Source organism: Teleopsis dalmanni, chromosome 2 (genome assembly GCF_002237135.1).
Source record: "Teleopsis dalmanni isolate 2A chromosome 2, ASM223713v2, whole genome shotgun sequence".
Taxonomy (NCBI): domain Eukaryota; kingdom Metazoa; phylum Arthropoda; class Insecta; order Diptera; family Diopsidae; genus Teleopsis; species Teleopsis dalmanni.
In genome coordinates, this window is record NC_051847.1 from 22,222,901 (window position 1) to 22,238,603 (window position 15,703).

At 34.2% G+C, this 15,703-nt stretch overlaps 1 protein-coding gene and 1 long non-coding RNA gene across 4 annotated transcripts; both read right to left on the reverse strand.

Moving 5' to 3' along the window:
* Positions 1–12,068: 12,068 nt before the first annotated feature.
* On the reverse strand, positions 12,069–12,889 carry LOC119684898. Of its 3 annotated transcripts, none has more exons than XR_005252768.1 (4): positions 12,611–12,889; positions 12,404–12,535; positions 12,259–12,341; positions 12,069–12,194 (listed from the first exon to the last, which is right to left on the reverse strand). It is a non-coding gene; the product is annotated as an uncharacterized LOC119684898 (long non-coding RNA). The 3 variants fall into 3 exon arrangements; XR_005252769.1 differs by having other exon boundaries at positions 12,259–12,334; positions 12,395–12,535; XR_005252770.1 differs by having other exon boundaries at positions 12,395–12,535.
* A 1,645-nt stretch (positions 12,890–14,534) lies between these two features.
* Positions 14,535–15,217, reverse strand: LOC119685475. Its single transcript, XM_038099760.1, has 2 exons — positions 15,140–15,217; positions 14,535–15,085 (listed from the first exon to the last, which is right to left on the reverse strand). The coding sequence occupies exons 1-2, from the start codon at positions 15,200–15,202 to the stop codon at positions 14,600–14,602; spliced, it is 549 nt and encodes a 182-aa protein (XP_037955688.1). The 5' UTR covers positions 15,203–15,217; the 3' UTR covers positions 14,535–14,599.
* Between the last annotated feature and the right edge of the window lie 486 nt (positions 15,218–15,703).

Below are 15,703 nucleotides of genomic sequence, written 5' to 3' on the forward strand. Positions count from 1 at the left end.
ATTATTGCTGAAGTGGGCGATAATAGAACTGGTAAGACTTAAAAATCGGAAGATAGATTGATAGAGACGGATGTATAAAGAAAATTATATAAATATATGATATAAGTGAATTTGTTAATAAAAAAGTTTCGCTTTAAAAGAAGCGCTGACTCTGAGCTTCAAATTTGGCAGTTCGATTCCTGTTACTTGCAGTCTCAAAAAACTAGAATTATTAGAATTATTGGCTCAAAAACCTATTAAATGTTTTATTATTTTGGAAACCCATCAAATGGTCGGTTTAAGTACATGTAATGCATGTTTTATATTGAAAGTGGTATCGAATATATTTTTATTACCCTCAGTCGTTCAAATTCTGAACATTTTATCACAATTTATTAAATTTCACAGAATAAATAATTATTAAATTTTGATTGACTTTAATAAATTAATTAAAATTTCATATATTTTCTATGTTCTTAGTTTTTAAATAAAAACTCATTGTGTGTATTGTGTATACGGATACCTTAAGGTATCCGTATTTTAAAAATGATCCGTAGTGGTAGTTTTTGCAGTAATCTCCCAACTTATATTGTAGGGCTTAACAAAATGTATTTTCACTTTATAAAATCCAGTTTGCACATATGGCCAATTAGTTGTATCTGGTAGGCATTTATTTAGTTCGAATCGTCGTTTTGTCAATGGAGCCTTAAACTCAGTTTGAAACTGTGGCGAATTCGGTGCACATTTGCTTAATGTGGTCATCAAAGTTCTTTTGTACACAGTATTCATATAATTCTCCAGATAAATAGATGGCATTTTAATTGGAGTTGCAATATATTTGTCATTTCCTGAAATACTTCTCAACACATTCATTTCTATCATATAATCATTTGACAAGTCCTGTTTAATATCTATAAAACCGTTTAATCCATATTTACCACGAGATATGCGATATACACTTAATTTCGAGTCAATCACATTAGGATTGGATGTATAAAAAGAAACATCGATTGGTTCAAAAGTGTTATTAAACTATAAAATATAATTTTTTTTTGCATTTAAAGTTCCTTAAAAAATTATTGGTGTTTTCGAAATAAAATTTACCTTTCCAAAGGACGTTTCACAAAGTAGTAAACTCCACAATAGAAAGACAATAATCCTCACCATGGCGTATTGATTTTGTACTAAACTTGAAATCATTATTCTTCTATTTATATTAAGATTTTTTGTAATCGATCTATTTGATTTTGGCGTGAGAAAAAGCAATAAATGTGCATGAACTTGTAACAACTTTATAATAATAGTCTTTTTATAAATATATGTTATTATATGCATTATTAATATATGCATTATTATATTATTATATTATATGTTTTGGAAAGTAGATAAAAAAATATTGATGAAATTCCGTCTACCAAGATACGCGACAGAACATACTTCATCGTTACGGCAATATTTAGAAACTCATTGAACTGAAATTTATTTTAATCACTGTAAGAGTTAATTACCTGTTTAGAGGCGGAGTTTCTTATTTCGCCAATTTAGTCATCTGGTTATTAATCATTTGATTACTCTAGATTTACACTCAATATTTATGCAGTCATCCATATTTTTTTAGTGAAATATCTGTATGAAAATGAAGGCGATTGTTACTGATTAATTTATAACATAATCCTGCAGGATGTCATTCTCAATTTCACTATCCTTACATATTTTAAACATTATTTAAAGAGTAACATCTGATTTGTTCTCATAATATACTCACAAAATTATCTCTTCCAAACTATGAAACTCTTGCCATTATTTAGAAGAACTTGACCTTGTCACACAAAAATGTTGCAAAGAATATTATTATTTTATATTTATATATACAAATATATAAAATTAAATATGTAAATTAAATATGTATATATTTTATATTATTTTTTGTTTTATATTTTTGTATTATTTCATATTAAACTAGAATTATTGGCTCAAAAACCTATTAAATGTTTTATTATTTTGGAAACCCATCAAATGATCGGTTTAAGTACATGTAATGTACGTTTTATATTGAAGGTGGTATCGAATATATTTTTATTATCCTCAGTCGTTCAAATTCTGAACATTTTATCACAATTTATTAAATTTCACAGAATAAATAATTATTAAATTTTGATTGATTTTAATAAATTAATTAAAATTTCATATATTTTCTATGTTCTTAGTTTTTAAATAAAAACTCATTGTGTGTATTGTGCTTCCTTAAGGTATCCGTATTTTAAAAATGATCCGTAGTGACAGTTTTTGCAGTAATCTCCCAACTTATATTGTAGGGCTTAACAAAATGTATTTTCACTTTATAAAATCCAGTTTGCACATATGGCCAGTTAGTTGTATCTGGTAGGCATTTATTTAGTTCGAATCGTCGTTTTGTCAATGGAGCCTTAAACTCAGTTTGAAACTGTGGCGAATTCGGTGCACATTTGCTTAATGTGGTCATCAAAGTTCTTTTGTACACAGTATTCATATAATTCTCCAGATAAATAGATGGCATTTTAATTGGAGTTGAAATATATTTGTCATTTCCTGAAATACTTCTCAACACATTCATTTCGATCATATAATCATTTGACAAGTCTTGTTTAATATCTATAAAACCGTTTAATCCATATTTACCACGAGATATGCGATATACACTTAATTTCGAGTCAATCACATTAGGATTGGATGTATAAAAAGAAACATCGATTGGTTCAAAAGTGTTATTAAACTATAAAATATAATTTTTTTTGGCATTTAAAGTTCCTCAAAAATTATAATAAAATTTACCTTTCCAAAGGACGTTTCACAAAGTAGTAAACTCCACAATAGAAAGACAATAATCCTCACCATGGCGTATTGATTTTGTACTAAACTTGAAATCATTATTCTTCTATTTATATTAAGATTTTTTGTAATCGATCTATTTGATTCTGGCGTGAGAAAAAGCAATAAATGTGCATGAACTTGTAACAACTTTATAATAATAGTCTTTTTATAAATATATGTTGTGCATTATTATATTATTATTAATATAATAATATAATATGCATTATATTATTATTAATATTATATACCATATTATGTGTTTTGGAAAGTAGATAAAAAATATTGATGAAATTCCGTCTGCCAAGTTACGCGGCTTACTTAGGCCCTAAGAGCTGAGCCCGTTATAATTCCATTTCTGAACGTTACCTTTTTAATGAATTTTACGTAAAGACAAACCTGGAGTCACCCAATCGCTTTAGTTAAATGGACAATATTTTTAATGTCTCTACTCGTGATATCAGACAAACACTTGACACTGTCAAGTGCAATTGTGCATAAAGATCCTGTTGAGTGCTTTATCCAGCTGAGTAAATAGATGACATTTTTTTCCACCTCTGATCCACAGTTACGACTGTGTCGCATCATTAAAGCTGCTATTCTGGGTTTTAGCTAAATTTTTGACTACAAAATAGGTTTTGTTTTGTGCTAATTAAGTTAGATAAAATATTTTCAAAAGTAATCTAAAAGAGTATCTATGTTTTACTAAATAAATTCATATTCATATTTTCATTTTGCTTTCATAAATGTGAATTACAGCAAAATAAACTGAAACATATGTTACAAATTTGTTTCATGTTTCTATAAAAAACCGACTCCACAAAGTAACGATTTTCAATAAAATGAAACAATTCTAATCTGTACTAATTAGTTGATTTAGGTTTGATTACATTTAATTACATTTAATTACAAACAAGGAACGTTGTTTTGGAAATAAATCAAGATAAAATAATTATTTAAATATATGTTTTCTATTTAATTTAAATCAATTTAATTAATTTTTAGTTTAAATGCAAAATGCAAGTAATTAAGTTTCAAATTTTTCTATTTTTTTCTGCTACATTATTGGTGCAATCCTATGGACAGGTACTTATGTAAATAAGGATAACTTAAGAATAAAAATAAGGTAAAGTTTTGGCCTTGCAGAATAATTGATCCTATGAATTTATATATGTTACCATAAAGAAATCTAGCACTAAATATCGAGATATCACTAATATTTCTCTTATCGCACGTGAAAAATACACAATAGATGGTTTTATTGAGATAAAGGAGGATACATCAGAAAAGTGGATGACAAATGCTTCAGTACTGCAAAGTGTTACCAGTAACAATAATTTTAAGCAAATAATATTATTAATGGAGTCTAAAAGCGATTTGTTATGAAATCGGTAAGGAATTGTACAATAAATGGAGTGTTTTTCGAAGGCAACTTTCAACGGTAGTTAACTGAGCGTCGATTAAAAGTAAATAAATGCAATGTTGAAACAGATACTATGCCTTATGTATCAACTGGTTACTATAGATTATATGGTCAGGCTTTGGAACCACAATATTTAAGTTGGGATATTCTTGTATTGAAATATTCAAAATGTATTCAAATCCCACTTTATAGTAATCTGGAACATAATAATAATACTTCAATTAGAATATATTACTAAAATAATACTAAATTGTAAATACTTAAAAATATTTACGCATTTATTGTTTATATTTAAATGAAATAATTTTAATTAATATAAAAGAAATGGATTTGCCACACAATTAATAGATTTCTATTTTTACACTTCAAAGTAAGATTTGTGAACAGGACAATAAAAATATCTAAAACTGAGTCATTGTATATGATAAGATATATGTATTTAGTTAATAAGTTTTTGATCACCATTTTTGGTTAAAATATCCTTATAGCCTTACTATTCATACAAAATATCACTCACTTAAATGTCCTGGTTTTACTAAATAATGTCGTTTTCCATAGTATTCTTCAATAGAAGTATAAATGACTGACTTCTACATCAAACTTTTGGGAGGATTTTATATTTTTTAATTCGACAGAAGTATACTTATATAAAGCAGCCCTTTTAGCCGTTCAAATTTTAAAAATATAGAACCAAAATTCGATTTGATATCAACTCGATCAGAAACATTAAATTTTTTTAGCCTCTCGGTCGTACTGCCTGCTTATCAAATTTAGTTTGGTTTTCCTTCTATCATGGACTATTTTTCTGTAATGTAATCTGCCCACTAAATGTTTCAACTAAAATTTACAAATTTATTAAAAGTTATTATTAAAAAAAAGGTCGTCAGCCGTCAGATACACAGGGGGATAAACACGTACTTTGTGTATGTGCCGTAACTGCTGTATACTGTCGGTAGTGTGATTACATCCTCTACGCGGGGGCGGCTAGAAACAGGCTCATAGTATGGTCATGTCTCTACTATGAGTGCTGGCTAATTGTAATCGGGCGGACGCATGTAAAAGCGTCTTAAATCAAAGCTCAAATCCAAGGTGGAACAGCATATGCCGAGGGATGAATGGCCATGGATAGTTGGTCTTTAATATGCGAACTCTGGATACCTGTCGACCTCCAGTTTTAATTTAGACTTCTCACGATAAACGGGCTATGTCGTGTGTGACCTTCCCATCCCGAATTTAAACAATTTTTGTATGGACAAATTAAACATTTCAAATGAGCTTGATGTCACTCTAACGGCATCATCTTCAAATAATTCCTCTCCGGAATTATCTGTAGCTGAGTGTGTGCCGGCCATTGGGCTGGAAGCCTCCACCCATTTCGACAGCGCTACTGTGTGCGTCAAAATGGATCCGGACGGGCCACCGTCTACTTCTCCGCTTGCGGAAACGGTGTACGCACCAGCAGTTACTTCGTCGCGATCTCAGGTAAGGCGGCAGGAAATTATTGAGGTCTTGTCCTCAAATTCCGAAACCGTTGAATCTGATGATTCCGACACCGGCAGCGTGGTATCACAAAAATCCGGTCTAACTGTCGTTGGATCCAAAGTTGGCAACCTCACTTTGGAATCTCCAAAATTTACTCACCTTAAAAGAAGTGAGAGAAGAAGGTTTAAGGCGGCAATGTCTTCAGGCCATAGCAGGGCAGAGGCTCTTAAAATTGCTATGCAACATCCACCTGCAAATAAGCGGGTCAGATCAGAGGAGCAATCCCCCGGTTTGTTTCCCGCCAAAAAACATAAGGTGGCTCACGTGGGGCTCACCAAGCCATCGTACAGCCTAGCTGTTAAAGGCGTACGAAATACAGCCGGAGTTCGAAGGGTGTTTACCTAGAACGGGGTGGCTGCTTATCGTCTGCAGTGATGCAAAAACTGCGGAGTGGGTCAAGAAATTTTCAGGCCACATAGGGGCCAAAAGCGGACTCGCTTTAAACGTGGTAGAGGAAAAAGATTTCCCACGAACTCATGTAGTTCGTGGCTATTTTCCTCAGAGTTTGACACTGTCAAACGAAAAAGTTCTGGCTACCATTGGTACCCAGAACAAATTCTCCACCACGCGGTGGAAGGTGATACGCAGGCTGACGCAGGATCAGATGCTTCACCTAGTCTTCGTCATTGATGACGAATCTATGAGGAAGTTATCCGAACTTAAAGGTAGGATTGCATACCGGTTCGGACACTTGAGATTGATGCTAAAGGGAACCACCCCCGCTCATTCTCACCTCATAGATAATACTCCAAAGGTGGTTCAGGATGATAATATAATCCAATCATCCTCGGCTCCGGCAGCATCCATTACGGATGATTGCCCAACAGTGACTGTTCCTGAGGAAGAGGAACTAGACACACGTCCCTCCACAAGCAAGGCTGTGTGCTCTGCCAGTGGGCGTGCTGTTCAGATTCCCACCTCGGTAACAAAGTCCACAATGCCCTCCACGGGCACGGCAACTGTAGCAGGTAAACCACGGACCGCTACCAATAAAACACCCTTAATCGGTAAAATTTTACCGAAGCAATCAAAGGGTGATAGAAATAAAGGTTCTCGACGAGACAAGCGTGAAAGTCTCGTCCGTAAGTCTCTTAACGAGACATAATGAGCGCTCTTGAAGTGCTCCAGGCAAATCTGCACCATGCTAAGGGAGCATCGGCCACCTTGTGCAGAATTGCCCAAATCAATAACATCGCTCTAGGACTTATCCAAGAGCCGTGGGTGTTTGATGGCCAAATACGGGGTCTCAACACAAAATCAGGTAAGCTGGTTTATGACCGTTCGATAGCAGTGCCACGTGCAGCTATCCTAATCGGTGGAGATGTAAAATATCTTCCGTTAACAAACTTTATTTCTAGAGACCTAGCAGCGGTTCTAGTCGAAGTCCCAACACTAGGAGGGGCCACAGATATAGTCATGGCCTCTGCCTACTTCCCAGGTGATGAAGTAACCATTCCACCATCGGAAGTCCAGCAGCTGATCAACTTCTGCAAGTCCACTGGGCGACAGCTAATCTTGGGCTGTGACGCTAATGCCCACCACACAGTGTGGGGGAGCAGCAATGATAATAAAAGGGGTGAGTACCTATTAGATTATATTATGTCGGTAGGATTAAGTATAGCTAACAAAGGTAGTAAACCCACTTTTATTAATGCAATTAGAGAAGAGGTATTAGATCTCACTCTTTGCACTAGGGGTATTGAGGAATCTATATGGAATTGGCGAGTGTCGGACGAAGTGTCCCTCTCAGACCATCAACATATTAGGTTTGAAATTCCCAGTATATCCGAGCAGCAAGATAAAGTGTACCGGCCGAGGAAAACCAACTGGCTTAGGTACAGGGACTTGGTGGGTTCCGAAAATTTTTCTCTAGCTAGGCCACTAAGAACTCGTGAAGAGATAGAGTTGGCTGCAAACCATTTAGGTGAGGTTTTACTGACCTCCTTTCACAACAGCACGGTTGCAGGTAATGCTTCGATTAGAGGTAAGGTTCCTTGGTGGAACACGCAACTAGCTAATAAGCGTAAACTAGTAAGAAGCTTATTCAATAGAGCAAAACGCTCTGGTAGTTGGGAACAGTATAGAACTGCACTCACCGACTACAACAATTCAATCAGACAGTCCAAACGGGCCAGCTGGCGTAGCCATTGTGATAGTATTGATAGGTTGCCTGAGGCTGCTAGACTACACAAGGCTTTAAATAAGGTCAAAACAAATGAAGTAGGACTTTTAAAAAAACCCGACGGATCATTCACTACTGGTCGTGAAGATACCCTCGAGTTTCTCTTGCAAACACACTTCCCTGGTTCCGTATCCGGACCACCCACATCACATTCATATAGGGAAGTTACTGCTCCTACAGGTCAGGAATACGCACTATCTGGTGTTATTTTTGACAGGGACAAGGTGAAATGGGCGATCAACTCATTTCAACCATTTAAGGCGCCTGGAGGCGATGGTATCTACCCTGCTCTATTGCAGAATTGCATAGATATCATCATAGACCCATTAATAAAACTCTTTAGGGCTTGTTTTACTATGGGTTATATCCCTCATTCCTGGAGAGGAGTGAACGTGATCTTCATTCCCAAACTTGGGAACAAACCTATGGACCAACCTAAGTCTTACAGACCCATTAGTCTTACGTCTTTCTTATTGAAAACCGTCGAAAGGCTGATTGATCTGTACATACGGAATAAATTGGAACAAACTGTCCCACTCCACTCCACCCAATATGCCTACTCAAAAGGCAAATCTACAGAGGTCGCGCTGTATCATTTAGTCAGCAAAATCGAAAGCACGTTTCAATCTAAAGAAATCGCCTTATGTGCATTTCTGGACGTAGAGGGAGCTTTCGATAACACATCTTACGAATCCATATCTGGAGCACTGGCCCGTAAAGATATAGACTCATGTACAATAACGTGGATAGATAGAATGTTGCGTGATAGGAACATATCCTCCAAGTTAGGTAGCACTATCGTCAGCATTAATGCTGTACGGGACTGCCCCCAGGGTGGGGTTCTCTCACCATTGTTATGGACGCTGGTAGTCGATGACTTACTAGTTAAACTGGAGCAATCTGGATATCATGCCATAGGTTATGCAGATGACCTGGCAATCATTGTTACAGGTAAATTTGACACCACAATTACAGATGTAATGCAAGCGGCATTACACAAAGTCTCGAACTGGTGTATCAAAGAAGGCCTAAGTATTAACCCAAAAAAAGCGGTAATTGTGCCTTTTTCCAGAAGGTACAAAGTAAATATTGGGTCCCTATCTATTAAGGATACGGCTATCGAATGCTCCGATGAAGTCAAATATTTGGGGGTCACCCTAGATAACCGTCTTAACTGGAACACTCACCTGAATAATATAATTGGCAAAGCCATCCGGGTCATGTGGACATGTAGGACCTCATATGGTAGAACCTGGGGCATAAGTCCTAGAATTATATCATGGTTATACCGCACAATGGTCAGACCCATTGTAACCTACGCAGCTCTTGTTTGGTGGAATAAAGCGCAACAAAATGCTGCAATAGTCAAATGCAATAAACTGCAAAGACTCGTATGTATCGCTATGACGGGAACTATTCGAACATGTCCCACATCAGCACTGGAGTCCATAGTGGGTCTCACCCCTCTGCATCTCTTTATTAAAAAGACAGCAGCTATGAGTGCAGCTAGGCTACACCCTGTCATCGACATGCACGGAAGTCTCGTCAGTCAAAACTCTATCTGCAGACTAGTTCCTGGCATAGAGATCTGCGATAGGACAGATCGCATGAACATGGAACTTCGCTTCGGTAGGAAGTTCGAAGTCCTTATACCCGATCGACTGGACTGGGTAAATGGCACTCCTGGATTTGAACCAAAAGTGATATCATGGTATACTGATGGCTCAAAAACCAAAGAAGGAGTTGGTGCTGGAATATTTGGTCCTAACACCAGAATCTCGCTCGCGCTGGGTATATGGCCCACTGTCTTCCAAGCAGAGGTTCACGCCATCGAGGTCTGCGCTCGTATCAACATTAACAAAGGGTTGAAAGGCGCCCGAATCTGTATTTATTCAGATAGTCAAGCAGCAATTAAAGCGTTATGCTCCTGGAAGTTTTTCTCAAAGCTTCTAGCAGACTGCTATGACACACTGCAGCAGCTGGCAAGCAATAATAAAGTGACACTGTGCTGGGTGCCTGGTCACACAGGAATCCATGGCAATGAGTCTGCCGATAGTCTTGCACGGGCAGGATCCGCCACTCTAATATGTGGCCCAGAACCTTTCTGTGGATTAAGTTGGTCTACAACTAGGTCTCTAATCAATGATTGGATTTCAACCGAGAGAAGTCGCTACTGGCGCGACAGTCGAGGTAACCGTCAGGCTAAAGAGCTGGTTCTCCCTTATAGCTACAATAAGATATCCACTTTCAGCAGAACAGAGTTGAGGATGCTAGTGGGATATCTAACGGGTCACCATGGGCTACGTTACCATCTCAACAAAATGGGCCTATCTGAAGAGATAGATTGTAGACTCTGCTTAGAGGCAGAGGAGACAACCAGCCACATCTTATGTGACTGCCCAGCTCTGATCTGGGTCAGGAGGAGATCACTGGGTCGGGAATTGCTTTCACCTTCCGACATTAGGAAGTCCTCAACAACCGACATTTTGACCTTCATTCGAAAGGCGGAATGTCTATTGTTCAGTTAGGGTCTGTTGTAGCACAAAAGATCAATCATGGTCGCAGTGCTCTGCTCAAATGGGAGCTAGTACCCTGTTATTTCTATTCTATTCTATTCTATTATTAAAAAAACTAACTACCCAATTCTCTTACAAGAACACAGTGAATGAAAAAATAAAAATTCCTTAAAAAGAAAATATTCAAACGATTATAATATATTGTCATACGAAAGATGAAGCAAAGGAATTGATCCAAAATTTTGTTAAAAATAATGTTTTCGGTAAAAAATAGTTCACAATTTTTAAACATGTTTAATTGATACTAGTATTAATTCGTATACCATCATCAGTGAAGTCATCCAATTGACCACCCCTAAGCTTTAAGCATCCTATTCTATACTATTCTTCCAGAGTAGACATGGTGTGAAAAAACTGCCAAAAATGGTTTTCCTAGCAGGCACTCTCTGCACTCCTACAAGCCATATGATCTACCAACCAAAACCAGCCGAACTTAATTTTTGTAGTTTTACCTGCTTCAAGGTAGATCGCGTCCAGTTTGTGCTTGTATCATTTCTGTAATAGTTGAACACGACTAAGAGATCAGATTGCTTCTCGCTAAGCACTAAAGTTTCCGATTAATACGTTAGTATTAGTAGCACCATTTTCTTATATGCAATTAGATTGGATATTAAAATAAGATTTCTAAATTTAAAAAGCCTTGCGCAAATGTTTTAGACTGTGTTGGACTCAAGCAGCCACCGGAATTATCAACTACTACCATTAAACCAAGATAACTGAAAATTTGCCCTACTTTAAATCCTGATTGTGTCATCAACTATATATGTTCTTATTGCAATAAGAACTGTACTTTTATTATATATATTTTTTTTTTCATTTACCGTAATGATTGTTGTATTCGTCTATTGTAGCTTATGCCATTATCTGAATGGATTTGGTGAAGATCTACTCACTTGTTGAAGTCTCAGACTCTCGGATTGTTTCTTCAATACTATATTGAAACGGTGGCATGTCAGATCATCTAGTTGTTAAATGTTGTTGTTGATTAATTTAGATAACAATCCTGTTAGTCAGGATTATCCTGCTGCTGTTGGTTAATCTATATAGTAGTGTCAGTCTATTAATAATTAGCTTACGGCATTTAATTCTAAAAATTGGTGGTAGATGGTATAGTGTTGTAATGAAATATTGAGTTCTATTGCTTCGATTTCCTATTGTTTTTCAATTAACTGTCTACGTGTGGAAATCCAATAATTTGTTGATTTAGTTGATAAATGGCCAAATTTCTCTTGTGAGATGGATTAGATTATTTAATAGGAAGTATTCAGTAATGTTAAACCCGTATAATTACTGCATTCTTCTTTACCATCCTAGGTATATGACATATTATATATTGTATTGGTACTTTTTTTCGTATAAAGTTTAAAAGATTGACCAACGTTTGATGCGAATTTCAAAGGATGTCATAAGTGAATGACATACTGCACAAGAATATGATAGTTATATATAAACTATAAGGCTATATACTATGTATAAAATGGTAAAACACAAAATTTTTTTGAATATTTGGTAGCTCATTGTTCCACATTTATTTTGATTTGAAAAATAAAACTTTAGTAATAAAATAAAATTTGTCTTTAATTTTATTAGTCCTTTCCACTGAGAAATGGAAACAGTTTCCCCATACGTCCGTGAGAGGAATATTCTATAGTGATATTTTTTTATATAAAGAAATCGTGGTTGTTAAAATTTTATAAAAAATAACTTACACTTAAGTCGTAATATTTTCCTTAACAATTACTTTAGCCTTTCAAATAAAAATGTTAATTTTGTCTGCAAATTAGTCTGCAAACTAAGATATTTTTAAAAACAGAATTGAGCTATTTTAAAATATTTAACATTTACAATTATTACTGAGTAATTTCTGCTGTTAGAAATTTTTGTCACCCCTCCTCCTCTTCTGTTTTAACAATTTTAAGAAACATTACATTTCTTAAGTTGCAGGTCCATTCCATTTTATTTCCACCAATGTTAAAAGAATTTTAGCTGTAAATTTCAATAAAAAGCAATTAAAGTATATTCTGTTGACAGATATCGATAAATTCAAATTCAAATTAGTACTTTTTGAGACCAGCGCGCCTACGGTAATTTTTGATTATATGCCAGAAGCCCGCTAATATTGCAAGTAAGAAAGTAAATAATATTCCACAGCTGATCATACAACCTTTTACCATTTCCATAATAATTAAATTTTCAGTGGTTAAAAAGCATACTTCATCTCCAATAAAATATATATGGATTATTATTGCTGCCAGTAAAGTTAGGAGAGAAATCAAAAGCAGTTTGGACCACATATTTGCAAAAATAATTAAAATTTTAAACGAAACGTTAAAAGTTGAAATTTTTATGTCTATTTCTTTAAATATTTAAATATGTCAAAATTACGAACATTTAAATGGCATATTAAGGTTAAAATTAAATAAGTTAAGAATTAAATATTTATTAAATGAAATATCTACTTTGTTCGCATTGGGGGCCTACAGACCTTCTTCGATAAGTGCTTGGAAAATCATTGCATTCAGCATTTTCAAATCTATGCGTTGACGCTTCAATTACGTGCACTCATGTTTAAATCAATTCCGTTATGCTGAAATTAGCAAACCCATTTTTTTCTTAGACAACTGGGTTTTCGGTAATAAGCGGTGACAATTCAAAAATATGGACTTCTTAAGAAAACACGATAGTTTTAAAGATATAAATCTTCTATTTTCAGTAAATCTGCTACAAATTAATAGATAAATATTTTTGTATTGTACATCCTTCTCCAAATTTCCCCAAATTAAGAAAGGGAAGGCCCTTCTATTTATTTGTAGGAAGTTTACTGAAGACAAAAAATTTGTATGGCTTTAAATAAAAATTTTATTTTAATCCTTTAGAGCCTTAATTTTGAAGTTAACTACACTTTTGAACTAGACTTAATGTCTAGAAAAATAAGGGGTTACAGATTTAAATTAAGCAACTATAAATGTACTTAACACAGAGCTGACTTCATCAAACGCTTGTGATGTGTGCTATGCATACCTTTTGGTTATCTCAATTGCTAAAGTTTTTAGCAGCTGCAATTGGATAGTGTATTGGATTTCTTGACACACATAGTTTACTTACATGGGATCATATATCTTTTGAAATGTTCTTTTGTTTAACATCAAAAACAGATTTACTTGACATGATGTGATAGTCTATATCTCGTATTCATTTATAAAAACCGGGCAAATCAAAGACTTACACAATTGATGTATTAGGTCTTGACTACATCATAAATATGTTCGGAAAAAAGGTTCTGTTTGCCGTTTAAATATAGTATTTATAATAATTGTAAGTTTTAGTAAATGGAAGCTAAGATACTTTGTTTTGTGGAAATTATTTCAGGAGTCAAAATTTTAGTAATTTCGAATGCAACTGGCATAATGTAATATTAAATAAAATACAATCTTTAATACAAAAGATTATTATATTTGCACCAATAGTGAGAACATACTGACAGATGTTGGTTAAACGAGTGAATTAAAATCACTAATAATGCATATACTCGTATGCAATAAAAATTTGTCAGAAACTCTTAGCCTTAGGAATTTTATGGACTTTTTATAAAAATATTTCTATTTGGCTATTTTTTAGATATTATTCCAGATATTATTCTAGATATTAGCATATACACTTGTATTAGAGACAGAAACTTAATGCTGGTTGTTAGAAAAATATAATATAGTTAGGATCAATTCCATAATGCACACTTAAGTATACTTTAAGTGTTCGATCTTAGGCACTTAAGTGATAATTAACATTTAAATATATGTCACCTTAGAGTCAACTTAAAACGTAAGTTTGCATTTATATTTACATAGTGATAAATAGTTGTAAATTTGAAAAAGGTTTTTAAAAGGTTTAAATAATTTTTCTCATCTTAACATTTTTTTAGTGTTTTTGTCGAATCATATCTCGGCTACAGCAAATCACTTTAACATATTAATCATAACATCAAATTGCTCCTTAAGACTTTATTAAATAACCATATTATATTTTAATTCACATAAATTTTTAAAAAAAATATTAATTAACAGCCAATATTTTAACATTAATCTCCCATTTCATATCATAGGGCTTAATGACACGAAATACGAGCTTATATAAGCCTGGTTCCAAGTGAGGAAAATTGTTCGTTGCTATCTCACATTTATTAATTTGAAACTTCTGTTTTTTTAGTGGAGGCACAAATGAAGTTTTAAAAACTGGTGCATTCGGTACACATTTCTGTACGGACTCCATTAAATAACGTTTATAGACATTAGTCATGAAATCATCAAACTTTGAGGCGGGCATTTTGAATGGAGTCGGAATGTAGTTATTATTTCCTGCAACGCTTTTTAAAACGAATAATTCAACTATCCAGTCACTTGTGACATCTTCTTTTATATCTATAAATCCGTTTAACGCATATTTACCCCGAGAAATTCGAACAGCTGTGCCCTTAGAATCCAGTTTGTCAGGGTTAGATGTGATAAAGTCTACGCTTAACGGTTCATAATTCCAGTTTGACTGTAAATAGATAAAAATATTTTTATATTCATTTATGTATACGAATAATGTTACCTTTCCCCAACAAACAATATGAAGAAACATACACCATAACAGAAAATTGACGGTCCTTAACATCGCGAATTTCTCTATTTCTCGATATATCACAAACTGATATTTCAGCTTTGTTCGCTTTGTTTAAATATGAATTCTTTGTCTGATACATCTCCATTTAAAGTAATTAAACTAATTATAATTAATTAAAATAATTTGAAATGTTATTTGTTCTCAGTAACAACATTTGATAAGAGATCAGTCATGTAATAAAAGGCACAATGTAACATAACCAAGTCTATTTAAGCTGTAATTAATAAATCAGATCGCTTTTATTTAAATTATAATCTACATTGATAAATCTGCAATAAACAATATTTTTAACTCATATAATTTTTTTATATATCAAAACATTTAAAATCTTCTGAAACGTTTTGGGGCACCCATTGGTTTATTAACTATTAACAATAAAAAAGATCTGTTGTAGACAGTCTCGTAAGGCTTATATTGTTTCGAAGGCTTATATTGTTTGTTGGCAGTGACGATTGCTCTAAGGTGCGGAGGTGTGCGGTGAACACCCTAACA

Bases quoted from the DNA above. Each gene is read 5' to 3' on its own strand.
- LOC119685475 (XM_038099760.1), bottom strand. From the start codon at position 15,202: ATGTTAAGGACCGTCAATTTTCTGTTATGGTGTATGTTTCTTCATATT. The intron at 15,086-15,139 runs GTAACATTATTC...ATCTATTTACAG, and splicing joins ATATTGTTTGTTGGGGAAAG to TCAAACTGGAATTATGAACC.